General features: G+C 40.5%; 1 protein-coding gene across 3 annotated transcripts in view; it reads left to right on the top strand.

Moving 5' to 3' along the window:
• Positions 1-116: 116 nt before the first annotated feature.
• The window catches only part of DCTD (dCMP deaminase), a 34,294-nt gene continuing 15,089 nt past the window's right edge, over positions 117-19,321 (top strand). The window contains exons 1-3 of one of the 3 annotated variants that reach the window (XM_050945417.1): positions 117-236; positions 6,591-6,702; positions 12,538-12,673. In XM_050945417.1, coding sequence (XP_050801374.1) covers positions 196-236; positions 6,591-6,702; positions 12,538-12,673 — 289 coding nt within the window. In that variant the 5' untranslated portion in view covers positions 117-195. Of the gene's footprint in view, positions 237-2,737; positions 2,826-6,590; positions 6,703-12,537; positions 12,674-19,321 lie in introns of those variants that run through there. The other 2 variants (XM_050945418.1, XM_050945419.1) reach the window with 2 other exon arrangements.

Genomic DNA, 19,321 nt, shown 5'->3' with positions numbered 1-19,321 from the left:
CCTGCGTTCCCCTCCCAGCCCAGCCACCGGCCTCTGCCGGAGCCCGACGCGCTCCCCAACGCGAACGGTTGGGTGCGGTCAAGCGGCGGGGGCGGGGCCCAGCGGCTCCGCCCCCTCCTGCTTTGGCGCCAAAGAGCACGGGTACAGCGCGCGCGTGGGGGCAGCAGCAGCGGCGGCGGAGTTGGTGTTAGCGAGATGAACGGGGATCAGCCTAGCCCCAGCGGCCAGTTTAACGGGTACAGCCAGCGGTCGCCCCTGAGCTCCATCCCGGAGGAGGGGAATCGGCCCCGGCCGCGTGTCTGGGGGCGCTGTTGGGAGTCACCCTGGTTCCCGTGGCCTCAGGCACCCCCCCACGCCCCGGGGCCGCTCCTGCACTGGCTGAGGCGCACGCTGTGGTGCAGCCCCTTCCCCGGGGGGCGGGTAGCAGCAGGGCGGGGGTTGGGTGCAGAGCGCGGTTAATTGCTGCTCTTCTTCAATGCGAGGAGGGAATCCACAGAAGTAGGGTCTTTCCGTGGGGAGCGAGTGAGTGAGGGCAGGGTGGGGGCTGAGCCAGCTGCTGGATGCCCCCTGGGCCGGGGGTGGATGGGATGGGAAGGAGGACGATGGGGGGGCTGGTATCGTGGATGGGGCACCGCACAGTACCAAGGGCTAATGATATGAAAGCCCCTTCAAATAGCCACCCTGGGCATTAGGGGTAACACGACTGTGCTGGAAGGGTTTATAATGTGCCCATTGCCCTGGGGTCTAGGTAGGTGCTACTCACTAGCAGGAAGAGTTACCGTCTTAAGCCTCAGGTTCAAATCCTCAGTGGCAGTAGAGCCCTTCCGAATTAAATAAATTGAGTCCAAATGTATTGCCAGTGCAAGATTGTTCCCGAGTTCACGTTTATTAGATGTTATTTGCCAAATCTGATTTAAAATCTTCCCACATGAGAGTGCTTCTGCCTCTTCCCTTGAGTCTATTCCACAACCTGTTAGATTTTACTGTCCAGAAGCTTTTTCTGTTATTTAGTCCGAATTTCCCCTCTCACTTATATCTAGTTAGTCCTGGTTAGGTGCTATATTGTTCTACTAAATAATCTGTCTCTTTGATGTTTACATCCAGATATATCTTTCTGAAAATGTCTTTAAAAAGGCCTTTACTCTTCATGGATACTACACTCTTCTTGGCATGTTTCCTGATAGTTTGTATTTGCCCCTGTGCCCTTGGCCAATATTTCCATGCACAGACCCTTCCTGAAGTGTGCTAATTAATTGCTGCTCCCCAACCCAAGATGTGGCAGCAGATCAGTGTAGCTATTTGTATGAAAATACTACCTCATTTGCAATTTGCAACGCTTATTGAGATTAACTGTGTAATGTAAAAGTAACTTTACATCACTGGTTATCTTCTAGACACTCTAAAAACTTCAAAACCCATTGAAAAACAGGTATTAATATATCTTGATTATATAATAATTGCAGTTTTTTTTTTAAATCCCTGCATGCTAAAATGGTTGCATACTATAAATGGGGTAGGTTGGGGCAGAATGTATATATAGTCTTGTCCATCTATGCCGGCTGTATTATGGCAACAATTCCAACCAAGTTTCATGCAAAGATTGGAGGATTCTGGGATTACTTATCACAAGTAATCATTTTGAGAACTGGCACAAACTTGCCACTGTGATTGTATATTGGCTCTCTTGTGGACTTAGGCCCTGGTCCTGTAATTGACTCCCAGCAGGAAGAGCTTTATTGAAGTCATTGGGACTCTCGCAGAGTGCCATGCCAGCAGACCACGGAGTCACTTAGAGGAATGGGTCCTGAGTCTTCTACACAGGAATGCACTTCCCACAATCCTGGAGCTACAGATCCTGATCCAAGAATTGTTTTTTCTTTTAGTTAAAGCACACCAGATTCAGTATGCCCCAAAACAGACGGGCATAAAGAATACAAAAATTAAATTCCCAAAATGATTCTGTGAATGCAACGGTGTGAATTATGGAAACATTATTCCCTCTTGCAGAGTACTCAGGAGGGACTGATTATTGCCAAAAGGCCTGGAAATTGTAAACATAAACAGTATTATCTTCTGTAAAGATTTTGATTATAGCCAATCTTCTATGTGGGGGATAATGTGCAATTGTAAGGAATACTCTTTATTCTTTGCTGGAAAATACATTTAAGTATCACCCCTCAATAACCATCTGGGGGAGGGAAGAAAATCTAATTAAAGTAAAGGTATCAACTAATTTTCTTGACTAGAGGCTGTAAATAAAACAATTAGGGGTGTGGGGAGGGAAGTTAATAGCCAGAGGTCAAGTCCACATGTTCCTTGTGCCTCCCTGGGAGGTGGAGCATCACTCAAGACTCCAATTTCTGAATAAATACTCAAATCCTGTCAATTGAATATGACAAAGTATTGATGATTGATTTCCAGGAACAGACTTAATGTTATATAAACCCTAATTCAGATGTGGCTGTAACATGTATATAGGTCAGACAATGAAAATAGAGGAAAAACTACAAGTATTAATAATAAGGCCAGGGACCTAAGGCCCAATATTCCTCAGACAATACTTTACAACTCCATTGACCTCAATTTACTCTGGTTTGAGAGCAGAGCCAGGGTCATAGTCTATTTCAGGATTCTGTGCTAAATCTTCCATAATTTCTTTAGTGAACTCTCCTTCCTCTCCCCTGCCCCCCCCCCCCTTTTTTTTTGGCTAAATGCAATTGTTGCATTTTCAGGTGCTCTGGAACTGTCGGTGTGTTGCCATAACTTGAAGGCTATCTGGACTAAAAAAAAAAAAAAGAAGGCTGGTGAGATGCCTTATTCATAAGGTGACTTTTTTTTTTTTTAACTGAAGAATAACTTATGGTCTTCTTAGCCAGGCTGGAGGTGTAATTTAGAAAAAAAGTACATTATTCTTTACAGTTCAGTTTCTCTTTCTCTTGCTGCTTTCAATATCATTTTGCACAGTGTGGCCTACACATTGCCAGCACTTCTGTAATTTGTAGAAGAGATCTTTCATCAGGGATCTTTTGAGCAGAAGTAAGCATTAATAGTTGTACATTTCCTACTTTGCTCTCCGCTTTTATTCTGTGGGAATTATCATCCCAATATTTTTATCAGTTAAATTCACAGAGCCTTAGAACACATCAGTGTTCAGCCTTATTAAGATATGTGGTAGATATCTGAAAATTTCCTGTGGTAATTTCTAATCATATACTTCCAGGTTTCACGGATTGGGGGTTAAGAATGGCAACTTGCTAAAATATGCTAAATTTACATGCATCTCCACCAGTTTGTCTGTTCCTTAGTCTTCAAGCTCCTTTCTTGTGTGCACTTGACTGCACCCCTAGCTTGGATGCTTCTAAATCAGAACAGTAGCATTTTATCCCATTCTGTGCTGGTGTAAATAGGTGCACAAGGTGCAGGGAGTGGAGACTGTGGCCAAAGTTGTTGTTGTTAGTCATAAGTCTGTCCATAAGTGCCATTAAAAAACAAACCTGTAGAACTGTAGAGCTCTTTCTTTCTGTACAAGCCTGTCATTGATCTTGTAGTGCGTCACTTCTCTAATCCATTCATGCAAAGTCAGTACCTTGGAGGATTTCTTGTTGTGTGCCAAACTCTACATAACACAAGAAGAATAAATGTATTAGCTTGGTCCTTTGTTCTATGTAAATATGGTTTCCAGGAAATAGTTTAGCAGCAGAGATTGCAGGAAAAAATGTTCCTCTTTCCCTCTATTGGAGGGCTTCTTCCAGAATTTGTATTTGGCATATATTACACATAATATGGAGCTATTTCCATCATCAGTTATACATCCCCAAAATTTTTACTGTGAATCTTGCTCAATTTGGATTGATTTTAAGGAAGGTAGCTTTTAAAGACTCTTTCATTTGTGATTCTCCCCCCACCCCTCCCTTTTTTTTTCTGTGTATTTCAGTGAGACACTAGTCTCACTCAAATCTGTTGAAATTAATTCATTCAGATTGTCACTGCTTGACTAGCCTGAGGCTATGATGATGTGTGAGTATTGGGACTTCATGACAGGTTTCCAGTTTCTCCTTTTCTATCACTCTGTCATCCTTCACCAAGAATTGTTCCTTCCTTATAAGGCAGTAGGAAAGTCCTCAGGCTAGTGCTGGCAGAATCCTTTACTTGTGCTGCATATTTAGGATAGAGGGATGACTAATATGTTTTGCTTGTCCAGCATTACAAACTTTTCTCTTCCCCAGGAATGGAGAGCATGAAAATTTCCCCTCTCAGGAGAGAGTCAAATCTCCACATTCACAACCTGTATTTTTAATGATGGTACATTAGCCTCTGGACTGCTTCCCCACCCAACTTTTAGAACAAAATAACATAGGAAAGACTCTTGCTGTTAAATCGCCTTCCTAATGTAATTTTGTATGCAGAGGGCTGCATTGCTGTGAGGTGTCCTGCTGTCTGATGGGAGGCCACCAGCTGCTGAAAAGTGCCTCTGAGGTCCCCTCTTGCAGAGCATTCTCCATTGTCTTGGAGTTTTTTACTAGAGTGGACAGTATTTTACAACTTTCTTCTTTTCCTATCTTTCTAATATTTTTAACCAGGGTCTTTAGTAACAGCAACTCTAGATTAAAAAAGAAAAGAACTTTGTTCCTATATGTTTTTACAAGTTATCTTCCATGTTTTATATAGAGTACTCTGTGGATGACTGGAGAAGTGATGGGATTATGAGATAACAAGTGATGGGTTGTTTTTTTTGTTTGTTTGTTTTGTTTTTTAAGTGCAGTTGGGAAAGGAAGAGTTTATAGTTTGTAGTTTCAAGCTCTTTTTCTCTTTTGATGTGTCTGCTTAGCTCAAATATGTTACAGCTGAGAGAAAATATTTTTGTGAGATTTCTTGCACCCACTCCTTCAGCTGTGGGATATGGAAGTACTCAGTACAGATCTCCAGTCTTCCCAACACTCCTCAGCAAAAAATAGGGAAGACAAGGTTTTTATGTATTAAATTAAAAAGCAAGCAGGAGGAAAAACTACTACCTTTCAAGCTGCCTGTGTGTGTGTGTGTGTGTGTGTATGTGTATGTGTATGTATATATATATATAATAGCGGCAGCTTGTGGAGAAAGGAGCATAAATTCATTTTGCTCCTTTCAGTTTTTTGCAGGTCACCTTTAAAGTGCCTGTACCCGAGCAAAACTTTCTACTCTTGATTTTTTAAAAACAAATTATTATGTAACTGTTTGGAGATATATTGCAGGAGTCTCCTGCTTGAGATGGAAGAGTTGATAACTTTTGCTGCTATACCTGTGTTGGTGCTTGTATATTGTGGTGAACAGTGAGTAAATGCCTTGATAGATAATAGTCTCTGTGTGGTGGTGTGGGTTATGCAGATCAGTTGTCTTTCTGTGTTTTTTGTTTTTGTTGTTGTTTAACCTCAACATAACTTCATGCATGAAACTGTGTTGTTTTTTTTTTCCCCTCAGTTCAGAGAGAAGGCTGGAAGGCTCACTTTAAAGCTGGACACATGGTCCCACCGTCATAAATGCATTATTTAAAGCCCTATTTACCTGTTTATGCTTGATGAGATGTGTTGACTCATATGATAGGGAACAAGATAGGGGAGGCAGCGGGGTTGGGGGGGAGACTGGCAGTTTGTAGCTGCTTCTGTGTGTGGCAGGTTTGTTCTGCAGCGAATGCATGATAAGGCCATTTGAACCACTTGTAGTCTGATTGTACACATCAGGAATATTGTAGATGTTGTAAATGAAGGCAACTCATGGTCGTAGTGGCACCAGGAGCGAGGTTTAACCACAAAGAGCGATTCCAAACACAAGTCTGCTTAATAGTCTTCATTATTGACCATAACAAATAGCCTGAATCAGATGTTTGCAATTAGAACAATGGGCATAAGAGATTACATTGTCTGAGTGGAAAGAGTTTTGGTAATACAGGAACAGGGACATCCTTTTCTGAGAGATGCAGGTGATTATCTTTGAGGGCTAGGCAATACCTGGCACTGAGCTATTCAAAGGCTCAATTATTTCATCCAAAGCTACAATTTATGATCGCCTTTCAGCCTCTTTTTGTTTGAAGAGAAGTGTTGCTTATAGTTTCAGGGCAAAACATTGATATGCTTTACCATTAAACTTCTAATGTAAATCCATAACATTCAGAGACAGATTCTGCTGTCATCTACAATGGTAAAAGCAGCAAAGAATCCTGTGGCACCTTATAGACTAACAGACGTTTTGGAGCATGAGCTTTCGTGGGTGAATACCCACTTCCTCAGATGCAACTGATGAAGTGGGTATTCACCCACGAAAGCTCATGCTCCAAAACGTCTGTTAGTCTATAAGGTGCCACAGGATTCTTAGTCTGGATCTGTAAAAGCAGCAAACATGGCTACCCCTCTGATACTCGTCTACAATGGTGTAAATCCAGAGTAACTCCACTGATTTTAGATCAGTGTAACCAGGAACAGAATCTGGTCCCCAGTGTGTTTGGAAAGCAAGCGATAAAAGGACTTTACTTTATCTCTCTAAAACTAAATAAATAAAAATTAGGAAATGCAAGCTAAAGCCTCTTTATTGACTGCCTGTTCTATTTGATTTTATAGGTTTAGCAGTGAAATGCTCTGTAAAAAACGGGAAGACTATTTGGAATGGCCTGAATATTTCATGGCAGTAGCCTTCTTATCAGCACAAAGAAGCAAGGATCCAAATTCTCAGGTAAGAAAGCAGCATGCAGGAGTAATGTAACATAGGTTGTATTGCACTGTGTGTCACACACCCAGTTTATATACAGTGGATTTTCATTAGAAGTTATTTCAATATAGGGCTACCCGAGTTAGAGCGCAGTGGGCTCTTTTACTACAGGAATTTTGTTCATGGGTTTGACCTCAGATATAGCTCTGTCATTACTTATGTTACTATGTGAACATAAGAACATAAGTGAACATAAGAATGGTCATACTGGGTCAGACCAAAAGTCCATTGAGCCCAGTATCCTGTCACCGACAGTGACTAGTGCCAGGTGTCCCAGAGGGAGTGAACCTAACAGGTAATGATCAAGTGATCTCTCTCCTGCCATCCATCTCCATCCTCTGACAAACAGAGGCTATGGACACCATTCTGTACCCATCCTGGCTAATAGCCATTAATGGACTTAACCTACATGAATTTATGTAGTTCTCTTTTAAACCCTGTTATAGTCCTAGCTTCACAACCTCCACAAGGAAGGAGTTCCATGGGTTGACTGTGCACTGCCTGAAGAAGAACTTCCTTTTATTTATTTTAAACCTGCTGCCCATTAATTTCATTTGGTGACCCCTAGTTCTTATATAATGGGAAGAAGTAAATAACTTTTCCTTATTCACTTTCTCCACACTACCCATGATTTTATATACTCTAGCATATCCCCCGTAGTCGTCTTTTTTCCAAGCTGAAAAGTCCTAGCCTCTTTAATCTCTCCTCATGTGGGACCCGTTACAAACCCCTCTGAACCTTTTCTAATGCCAGTATATCTTTTTTGAGATGAGGAGACCACATCGGTACACAGTATTCAAGATGTGGGCGTACCATGGATTTATATAAGGGCAATACGATATTCTGTCTTATTCTCCCTTTAATTATTCCTAGCATCCTGTTCGCTTTTTTGACTGCCGCTACACACTGCATGGACGTCTTCAGAGAACTATCCACGATAATTCCAAGATCTTTCCTGATTAGTTGTAGCTAAATTAGCTCCCATCATATTTGTATGTGTAGTTGGTGTTATTTTTTCCAATGTGCATTACTTTACATTTATCCACATTAAATTTCATTTGCCATTTTGTTGCCCAATCACTTAGTTTTGTGAGGTCTTTTTGAAGTTCTTCACAGTCTGCTTTGGTCTTAACTATCTTGAGCAGTTCAGTATCATCTGTAAACTTTGCCACCTCACTGTTCACTCCTTTCTTCAGATCATTTATGAATAAGTTGAATAGGATTGGTCTTAGGACTAACCCTTGGGGAACACCACTAGTTACCCCTCTCCATTCTGAAAACTGACCATTTATTCCTATCCTTTGTTCCCTGTCTTTTAACTAGTTCTCAGTCCATTAAAGGATCTTCCCTCTTTCCCATGACAACTTAATTTACATAAGAGCCTTAGGTGAGGGACCTTGTCAAAGGCTTTCTGGAAATCTAAGTGCACTTTGTCGACTGATCCCCCTTGTCCACATGTATGTTTGACCCCTTCAAATAACTCTAATAGATTAGTAAGACATGATTTTCCTTTACAGAAACCATGTTGACTTTTGCCCAACAATTTATGTTCTTCTATGTGTCTGACAATTTTATTCTTTACTCTTGTTTCAGCTAATTTGCCTGGGATTGACATTAGACTTACCGGTCTGTAATTGCCCAGATCACCTCTAGAGCCCTTTTTAAATATTGGCATTACATTAGCTATCTTCCAGTCATTGGGTACAGAAGCTGATTTAAAGGACAGGTTACAAACCATAGTTAATAGTTCTGCAATTTCCCATTTGAGTTTTTTCAGAACTCTTGGGTGGGTGCCATCTGGTCTCAGTGACTTGTTACTGTTAAATTTATCAATTCCAAAAGGTCTTCTAGTGACACTTCAATCTCTGACAATACCTCAGATTTGTCACCTACAAAGGACTGCTCAGGTTTGGGAATCTCCCTAACATCTAGGGTGACCAGATATCCCATTTTTAAGGGACTCTTATATAGGTGTCAATTACCCCCCCACCCCCGTCCCAATTTTTTTTCACACTTGCTGTCTGGTCACTCTACTAACATCCTCAGCTGTGAAGACTGAAGCAAAGAATTCATTTAGTTTCTCCACAATGACTTTATCATCTCTAAGTGCTCCTTTTGTATCTCGATTGTCTGGAGGCCCCACTGGTTGTTCAGCAGGCTTCCTGCTTCTGATGTACTTAAACATTTTGTTATTACATTTTGAGTTTTTGGCTAACTATTCTTCAAACTCCTTTTTGGCTTTTCTTATTATATTTTTACACTTAATTTGGCAGTGTTTATGCTCTTTTCTATTTACCTCACTAGGATTTGACTTCCACTTTTTAAAAGATGCCTTTTTATCTCTCACTGCTTCTTTTACATGGTTGTTAAGCCACGGTGGCTCTTTCTTAGTTCTTTTACTGTGTTTCTTAATTTGGGGTATACATTGAAGTTGGGCCTCTATTATGGTGTCTTTGATAAATGTCCACGCAGCTTGCAGGGATTTCACTCTAATCACTGTACCTTTTTATTTCTGTTTAACTAACCCCCTCATTTTTGCATAGTTCCCCTTTCTGAAATTAAATACCACGGTGTTGGGCTGTTGAGGTGTTCTTCCCGCCACAGGAATGTTAAATGTTGTTGTTATATTATGGTCACTATTTCCAAGTGGTCCTATTATAGTTACCTCTTGGACCAGATCCTGCTCTCCACTCAGGACTAAATCAAGAATTGCCTTTCCCCTTGTGGGTTCCTGTCCCAGCTGCTCCAAGAAGCAGTCATTTAAAGTTATCGAGAAATTTTGTCTGTGCATTTCGTCTCGAGGTGACATGTTCCCAGTAAATATGGGGATAATTGAAATCCCCCACTATTATTGAGTTCTTTTTTTTGTTAGCCTCTCTAATCTCCCTTAGCATTTCATCGTCACTATCACTGTCCTGATCAGGTGGTCAATAATAGATCCCCACTCTTATATTTTTATTAGAGCATGGAGTTACTGTCCATAGAGAGTCTGTGGAACACGTGGATTCATTTAAGATTTTTATTTCATTTTGATTCTACAGTTTCTTTCACATATAGTGCTACTCCCCTCCCCCCACCCCCAACACGACCTGTTCTGCCTTCCGATATATATTGTACTCCAGAATGATCGTGTCCCGTTGATTGTCACCACTCCGCTAGGTTTCTGTGATGCCTATTATATCAGTATCCTCCTTTAATACAAGGCACTCTGGTTCACCCATCTTATTATTTAGACTTCTAGCTTTTGCGTACAAGCATTTTAAAAACTTGTCATTGTTTATTTCTCTGTCCATTTCTGATGTGTTGTTCTTTTTTTATGTGAATGTTTCTCATCTGATCTGGCCCATACTTGATCCTCTTCCATCCTCCTCCTGACTAAAACCTAGAGAATCTCTATCAATAGGCTCTCTTCTAAGAGAAGTCTGTCCAATCCCCATGCTCCTCTGCAGCAATCGGCTTTCTCCCATCTCTTAACACTGAAAAGATTGCAGAGCATTTTTTAAACTAAGTGCCAACTGTCTGGACCCACTTTGGTTTAGGTGGAGCCCATCCTTCCTGTATAAGCTCCCCCTATCCCAAAAGTTTCCTAAGTTCCTAATAAATTTAAGCCCCTCCTTTCTACACCATTGTCTCAGCTTCACATTGAGACTCTGAAGCTCTGCCTGCCTACCTGGCCCTGTGCGTGGAACTGGAAGCATTTCTGAGAATGCTACCATAGAGGTCCTGGTTTTCAGTCTCTTTCCTAGCAGCTTAAATTTTGGCCTATGTACTTGATCATCATGTGGTTGAGGAAGCCGAAGTCCTCCTATTGATACCATCTACACAGCCATGGATTAATCTCCAGAACTTGTGTCCCTGCCTGGATCTGTACTCTCAAGTGGGAGCATGGATGAGAACACATGCCCTTCACTCCCAGAGCCCACATTAGTCACTGCAGATCTGCTCAGGTGATAACTGGCAGTATCATTAGTGCCCACTTTAATCATCAGTATGTGCTAATGGTCAGAAGAACCTCAGAAACCTTTTGGTATTTCTCTGATGCGGTCTCCAGGCAGACAGCACAGCTGGGACATCATGTCAGTTTGGCAGATGGTTTTCCACCATTTCCCTCAGAAGGGAGTCCCTGACAACCAGCATTTTAAGCTGCCTCCTCTTGGCTCTAGTGTCTGTGAGCCTCCCTGCCTGAGAGACAGGTGACATTTCCTCCTCACCCATTTGGGTCTGGTCCTCACCACCTGTTGCAGGCATTGCATACCAGTTCTTGACCAAGATGGATCAGGGACCTGAATGGGGATGGAGCACTGTCTGTCTGAGGTGACCAGCAGCCAATCTTTCCTGTAGAGTAGCCTGTTCGCCTTCCTATTCTGGTACCACTATAGTCCACTCGCATCCTCTGTCCCAGATGTTTCCACTTGCATCCTGTCAGTGAAGTCATAGTACTCCCAGATACTAGGCAGAAGAGTCAGCCCCTCCTGCAGCTCTCTTACCTTCTTCCTAGGGGATTCCATCAACAGGGACACTGGGTAGTTCCTGAGCCTGGGTTTCGATAACAGGCACATGCAAGCCACATGTCCAGCAAGTCAAGACTAGGGCTTGGGTGAAAGCCTTCAGGGTCAGGATGCCTGTCTGCCAGGGCTCTCACAGGTGCAGACAGAATAAGAGCTAGCAGTGGTATTGGCAACATACAGCTTTTCTCCCATTGCAAGGTCTTCCTTGTAGGATATGCGCAAGTTAAGGAAAGGAAAGGAGGGGAAAAATAGGAATAAGTGCTGACAGTTTTGAGATAATTGGACAAGTAAATTTGATCTTAGATGGCTAGATCATATTTGTTTCCATATCTGATTGAAGTTTCTTCTCCTCCCCTTCGAGGCGCTGCAACTTATTTTACTCTTGGGTTGCATGGGTTTTTGTGTGTGTTTGTTTGTCTTTTTTGCTCAGCACAGAACTCCTGACTAGTATTCACACCCTTTGCCTTGTTCCGTAGTCCTCCCTGCAAACTGCTGTTAACAGAACAGCTGAGAGAAAAGGGGGAAGATGGGAGAGTGAAATCCCAACAAAAATAAAGAGATGAGAAGATGCCCACTATCCATCACTACTCACTTACTTGCTGTTTGTTGTATCCTAGACCTCCTTACTCTGCTCAAATGTTCTTTTTAGGGCCAAATCCTCAACTGGTCTTATCTAAGAGCTCATCTCTATTTCTATTATGTAGAAATAACTAAATTGTTTTTAATTTGTACATTTAGTGATTTAGGCTTAATCAAAATAAGACAGTTTATGCCAAAATAAGTCCAGCACACAGAATTGGAGTGATATAATAAAAGGTGAGAATTAAAACAGATGTCTAGTATTTTGGTGCAAATTTGTGTGTAGATGAGACCTAAATCGCTAGACCTACGCCAATTTATAACAGATTAGGATCGGTCCCTTAGACTCTCTGCCTGCAGTCTTACATGATTAAGGGTTTGCAGGACTGGGCCCTTCAATTGTTAGTTTTATGGATTTTGTCTCTTCTTGTCTGTAAAGTGGCTTGCATACTCCTATTGCGTATATTAAATAATAGTAGGGCTGTTAATTAATTGCAGTTAAGGCAAATGATTAATGCAAAACAAATTAACTAGATTAAAAAAAGTCACAATTGCGGTTTTAATCATATGGTTAAATTTGAAAATGTAGTTTAACAGTGCAATTAAAACTGATTAATCATGACTATTTTTTTAAATCTCATGATTAATTGCTATTATTTTATTTTAAATCATGTGACAGCCATAAATGATAGTAAATATCTGTTTTATGTAGGTTGGTGCTTGCATTGTGAATTCAGAAAACAAGATTGTTGGAATTGGATATAATGGGATGCCTAACGGTTGCAGTGATGATTTGCTGCCCTGGACGAGAACAGCACAGAGTAAGCTAGACACAAAATATCCTTACGGTAAGGAACGCTTTCTAGGCAAGACTTCCTATGTGTTGCAAATTAGACTCGTCCATTTGAATATAAGAGTCCAAATGATGTCCCAGGATGGTAAATATTGATTTCATTTCCCCTCAGCATGGCTGACTTTAATAGGTATTCAGGTGGTAATACCACCATGAAATCACAGCTCTAGAAATAGTGTTTATTAGCTCTCTCTTTTTTTGCAGAGGCAGTAGGACAGGCAAACAGCATCATCTTGTATTTTACTACTTTTTAGTAATGCACTGACAGTGGGTTTTTTAATAAACACTTAAGATTCTTAACAATTTTCCACATTGCTTTACTGAGTCAAAATTAGTAAACAAGTTAGATAAACTTCCATTATTATAGCACATGGTTACAATAGGTGTAAGTGTTGCTATTTTTCACATGTTCATCTTTACAGTGTTCAGTTGCCTCATCAGATACTACTTTTTCAACTGCATTTTTTCCACCCACAGGCTTACAACTTGGGAGAATTTTCAGAAGGGCAGCAAAAAGCACATCCCTGACATAAAGGCCACATCCTGCCAAATTTCAAGGCCCTGGTCTAAGTAAGGGGACATTTGCAGTGCCCCTCCTCCCCAACTTTGTTGTTTGAAACAGATGAACTATTATGGCTGAAATCCCCTGTCCCCACCCCCTAGGGAGGGATAGCTCAGTGGTTTGAGCATTGGCCTGCTAAACCAAGGGTTGTGAGTTCAATCCTTGAGGGGCCATTTGGGGATTGATCCTGCTTTGAGCAGGGGGTTGTTGGACTAGATGATCTCCTGAGGTCCCTTCCAACCCTAATGGTCTATGACACATAAGTAAACAAATCAGCTTGAGAGGCAGACATGGAAAATTTCAGCTTTAACATTTAAAGTGTGGCCAAGTTATAAGCAGCTGGAAATAGAGAGGTATTGGGCCATCTTGGGCTCATAGTACTGCGTATAATGAAAGGACTATAATAGTAGGACTTAATTTTGACTACTTTTACTCTGACAAGGAGAACTAGTTTTTCCTCTGGCTGCTCACCCGGGAAATTATGAAATTGTTGAAGTATAATATGTACTTTTTTTTAAAGTGTAGCTCTGCCAGTGCCAATTGCCTTGGATGCAACTAGATGTAGGACACCTTTTGCTCTATTTATTAGGTCTCAGTCCTGCAAGTGAGATTTGTGTGGGAGGACTTCTGCATCTGCACAGAGCCAGTGGCAGGATGGGGACTGCAATGGGGAGGTTTAAGCTTTCCAAGAAAAACTGCCTTTTATTTAATCTTTTACATAAGCTAACTTTTTTTTAAGCTGTCAGCTGGGGCTTAAAGAAATGTGAAAAACATTTATTTTTTGTAGCAAGTAAGCACCATTAATATTTGATGCTATAGGGTTTGTTTGTTCCCCCCCCCCCCCCCCAAAATAATATTCTAGTTGAATACACAGCCTGCAAGATTGGGTCATGTTTCCAGGACAAGTGAAAGACTATGCTGAACATTTTTTTCACCTCATAATATAAAAAAATGTCCTAAAAAGACCTTATTCTTATCTTTTTATTTCACCATTAATGCTTTTTATTCCCCATTAACTTTCCTACGATAAATGTCATTAAGAGAAACTGCATAAAATACACGTTTTGTAATCCGTAGATCACTTTATTTTCTAAAGGTTTTCTTTTTAATCCTCATAATGCAGCTAACATACCAGGCAAGAATGGAATGTCTCTAGATTAAAACTACTGCTACACTCAAGGAAACCTGTGCAAATGCTTCCAAAACCTCATTAAACTGTCCTGTTTTTCTGCATTTCCTTTATTTTTGGTGATCACCACAGTGTTTGTGTGTAAATTAAAACTTTCTCCTTTCATCCTTGCCTGCTTGCTGTTCCTCCTGACTCATTTGTTCATATATGACAAAATCCCAGTGCTTGCTACATTACAATTCATCATTGTGGAAGTGCTTATCTCCATGTCACTAGCACTATACTAAATGAACTGGATTGTATAGTGGTACAATCTGTACACTGAGAGATGGCTTCTGTTTTTACAGACTCTCTCTCTCTCTCTCTCTCTCACTCTCTAGTTCAGCAGCATTGACTGGAAGGAAATGCAGAATATGTACGTGAGAAAGAGGATGGTTTTGTGGCTGAGATACAGGATTGGAATTTGAAAGACCCGGGCTGTTCCCAGGTCTACCACATATTTCTTGTGAGACTCTCTCAGTGAAATCCAGGCCCTTTGACATCACTGGCAAAACTGTATTTATGGTGGGGCCAGAGTTTCACCCTCTCTTAATTTAATTTACTCTCTGTAAAATTGGGATAATTTGTAGTTGCTTTACCTAACAGGGGTGGTGTACAGATAAATATGTTAAAGGTTGCAGGGCACTCGGATACTATAGTGATTGTGGTGGAGCACCATAGTACCTGGATAATGTGTTGTGATTCTTGAAGTTGGACACTGTGAATCTCCTTTCAGTATTCACGTTTTTAAACAGATAAACATTTAGTGATTTAGTAGGGTTGGGACAGCAAGCTGTTGAGTGCCCTCCACTCTTCCAGAGGAGGGCGTTCAGTATTCCACAGGGAGGCACTTTGCCCTTTGCTGGTTCAAGCCTTCAGTCTCTTGCCAATAGGGGATCTCAGAGTGTGTGTGTGTGTGTGTGTGTGTGGTTAGTCTTGAATGGTTGATTTATTAAGAGCTTGCTGAAAGCTGAACCTAAAGCTTTATGTTCAGTACAACATGCAGAAGCTTTTTCATAATTAGATCAAACTTTTGATTTCAATTGAAGTTGAAACTGAATGCCCTCTGGCTTTGTTAGCAAGTCATCAAATCCATAGATTTGTCTGTGTCCTCTCATGTGAAACTTAAAGTACTCAGTTTTTCTCATATCAGCATATGTCTACTAATGCTTTTTGCTTCATTCCCTTGAAGTCCTCTGTCTCCACAGTAATCTGGAAATATTTGTGAGACAAACAGTCTAAAGATTTTGCATAAAAAGACTTGCAAATATGGGAAACCTTTGAGCCATTATATAAAGAATAAATTGAGCAAACCTGAAGCTGTAAATATTTGAAAATAGATTTAATAAAATGTACATGGTATAAAACATAAATATACATTCATTCCACTGTATGTGCTTTGAAACAAACTGGCTTTGTTCTAAGTATCAGCATTATAATTTTGTTAGGGCATGGGCTCTTTGTAAATAACCTCAGATGCTAACCTCTGAAAAATATTTTAAGCAAGTGTTTTAAAATATATATAGTTACATGTTCATTATTTTCTAGAATCGTAGGACTGGAAGGGACCTCAGGAGATCTTCTAGTCCAGTCTCTTCCATTCAGGGCAGGACTAAGTATTGTCTAGATCATCCCTGACAGGAATTTGTCTAACCTGCTCTTAAAAATTTCCAATGATGGAGATTCTAAAACCTCCATAGAAAATTTATTCCAGTGCTTAACTACCCTGACAGTTACGAAGTGTTTCCTAATGTCCAACCTAGACCACCCTTTCTGTAATTTAAGCCTATTGCTTCTTGTCTGATCCTCAGCAGTTAAAGAGAACCATTTTTATCCCTGCTCCTTGTAACAACCTTTTATGTACTTGAAAACTATGTCTCCCCTCAGCCTTCTTTTCTACAGACTAAACAAGCCCAATTTTTTCAATATCCCTTATAGGTCATGTTTTCTAGACCTATAATCATTATTTTTGTTGCTCTTTCCTGGACTTTCTCTAATTCGTCCACATCTTTCCTGAAATGTGGCACCCTGAACTAGACACAATACTCCACTTGAGGCCTAATCATTGTGGAGTAGAGTTTGATGAATTCCTTCTCATGTTTTGCTTACAACACTCCTCCTAATACATCTCAGAATGTTTGTGGGTTTTTTTTTTTGCAATAGTGTTATACTGTTGACTCATTTAGTTTGTGATCCACTATAACCCCCAGATCCCTTTCCACAGTAACAAGCTGACAAGGTAAAACCTGATTTGATGATAATATTTAAATTTCTGTATTGACAACTTTAAGCATTCAAAAATTGTTAGTGCGACCCACCCCCCCATTGAATTATTAGGGATTTATTTGCCTTTTGATTTTTCTTTGAACTTCTAGGGTACACTCAAGTTACATTTTCAAGCTTTTTTACAGTACCATATTTTAATTAAAGCTGAGATTGTCACATATTCACACAACTCCAGGAGCTGGGACTTTCAGGAAACACACCAAATATGACACTTGCTTTAAAACCACAAAAGTTGGCAGTATGCTCACATAAGGCACATACAAGGATCGCATAGTTCATAAACTCTCATACTGCCCAACTAACCACATTGTTAATAAAGCAAGAGTTACTATTTAACTCTATTTTATAGTAAAATGAGAGTTTATAACATAATGAATTTTATGTATTTACAGTACCATCTCTAGTGCATAATATTTCAAAACACTTTAGTGTCTGTTTCAAATGGTAATTGTTAATGCATAGTCACATAGAAAAATCAAACTTTTCACTGGATTTCCTTTGTGACTGCTATTTACTATGTGAAATTTTATAGTGATCTATTATCAAACCTCTTGGTCGAGCAAGTAAACATAACAGTGTTAATGTTCATATGGCTCTTATTATCAGTGTTTGGGCTAAAATTTTTTTTTATTAGGTGGGAAGAGTAGTTTGACATTACAATCCACTGAGGACATTTTCATGGCAGGATAGAGGATATGCAGAAAGCAATAGGAATAGTGTAAAGAAGGGCCTCTTGTTTGATGTACAGTAGGAAAGACTTTGGGTTAAATATTGGATCATAATACTAGATCAGACATTCAACATGAGACAATATAGTGAAAGGAAGTAGAAATGTGATAAAGTAGGCAATAAGATACTAGTAAGAAATATACTCATGCTAAAGAGTAGTCAAGTTAGTCCCCCCCACCCTTTTTTCTCTTTTTTTTTTTTTTTTTTTTTTTTTTTTTTTACTAAAGCATTCATAAAAACTCAACACTGTAGATAAGGTTCCAATGTTGGCTTCCATTCTGAAAAAGTGGCTTGGAGAATATTCTACAAAGATGTTGTTAGAAGTAGAAATAACCATGCAATGAGAACTTAGCATATGTTCTGACCCTGTTGTCATGTACAGAGGGAAGGGAGGATTTACCCACAGGATATTGTAAAATTGGTAGCTCTAACAGTCTCAGTTTACGAAGCAGTCTTTACAAAGATGCTTGTGGTGGTGGCCTCAGTGTACCTTTGCAGACAGGGCAATCTGATATTTCGCACTTGGATGATTGACTGCTCACAGGTCAATCACACCAGGAAGTGCAAGCAGCAGCTACCGCCACATTACACCTTTGTCATTCTTTGTGTGATATGTGTATGGGTTGTATACAAACACTTACATATGAATTCTGGAAATGTGTTTGGGAGGCAGTGCATAAACTCAGCCTGTGCTGAACAAAGGAATGTTGTGTTCCTGTGTCTCCAATGTAAATTTAAGCAAGGTAAAGCTAGGGGACAGTGAAAGTGCATTTACATATAAAGTAAACAAAACAATCAAACTAACAAGCAGCAGTTTAGTGAGCACACTGGGGCCTGAGACTGCATTCTAAGAAGCCTTCCTGGCTCTTGAGGCAGCGACAGTGGACTTTGGGCAACACAAGAGGACCAAATATGAATTTTTAAATATCCGTCACTTAAGGGACAGCACTTTCTGAGCCTGTGAAAGTTGGATCCCTTAGCCTGGGGGGTGGGGTGGGGGCCTAGAGATGCTGTTTAACTTGATATAAGAAAGATTAGATAAAGATTGTAATTTGCTAAAATTAAGTTTGTCACTAGAAAATGTTCTTTGTATTAGTTTTGTTTGTAACCATACCTTTCTTTCCTCTTGCTTAGTGTTACTTAAATCTCTGTTCTTTGTTAATAAACTTATTCTTAGTTTTTATTGTAAACCATCTTATCACTGTTATTCTTCAATATAAGTGTGAGTTCTCAACTAAACTAACAAACTGGTGTGTGCGCTGTCTCTTTGGAGGTTGCAAACTTAACTTCTGTGAGTATCTAGTGAGAGAGAGTGGATGCTACAGGAAGACATCTGGGGAACTGGGGTTCACTGATTGTCAACTGCAAAGCAAGCATTGGCCTGGAAGAATCTCAGAGTTTGCTGGTGAATCAGACAGACTGGTACGGCGAGGAGCTGACACACACTGTCACTTTTGCTGAGGCTTTGGGGTAACGCACTGGCTTACAGTTCAAGGTGTTGTGAGCAGAATGTCAGTCACATGACCACTACATGCACATCACCTACGTCTGCATTTATGGTGCCTCCAGGTCTGGTTCAGCACGGGTTCCTTGAACAGGAAGGTCTCACTTCCATAGAACATGCTGACATCCCTCACCTGGTGGGACTTCAAAGTATTTGAGAGAGTTCTCTTTATTCCTTCACTACCTGCAAAGACACTTATCATAAAGATATCCCTGGGATGGGGAGCACATCTGGATGACCAGACAGTCCAAGGTTCCTGGTTCCCACAGGAATCCAGGCTGCATATCAACCTGCTTGAGCTTTGGGCAGTCCATGAGGCATTCAAAACATTTCTACTTACTATCTGGTCCACGCACATTCAGGTCAAATCAGACAAGATGTCTATTTATTATAT

The sequence above is a fragment of the Gopherus flavomarginatus genome, chromosome 3 (genome assembly GCF_025201925.1).
Source record: "Gopherus flavomarginatus isolate rGopFla2 chromosome 3, rGopFla2.mat.asm, whole genome shotgun sequence".
Taxonomy (NCBI): Eukaryota; Metazoa; Chordata; order Testudines; family Testudinidae; genus Gopherus; species Gopherus flavomarginatus.
The sequence above is the reverse complement of the archived record's forward strand: the minus strand, read 5'-3'. Positions and strand labels throughout refer to the sequence as shown.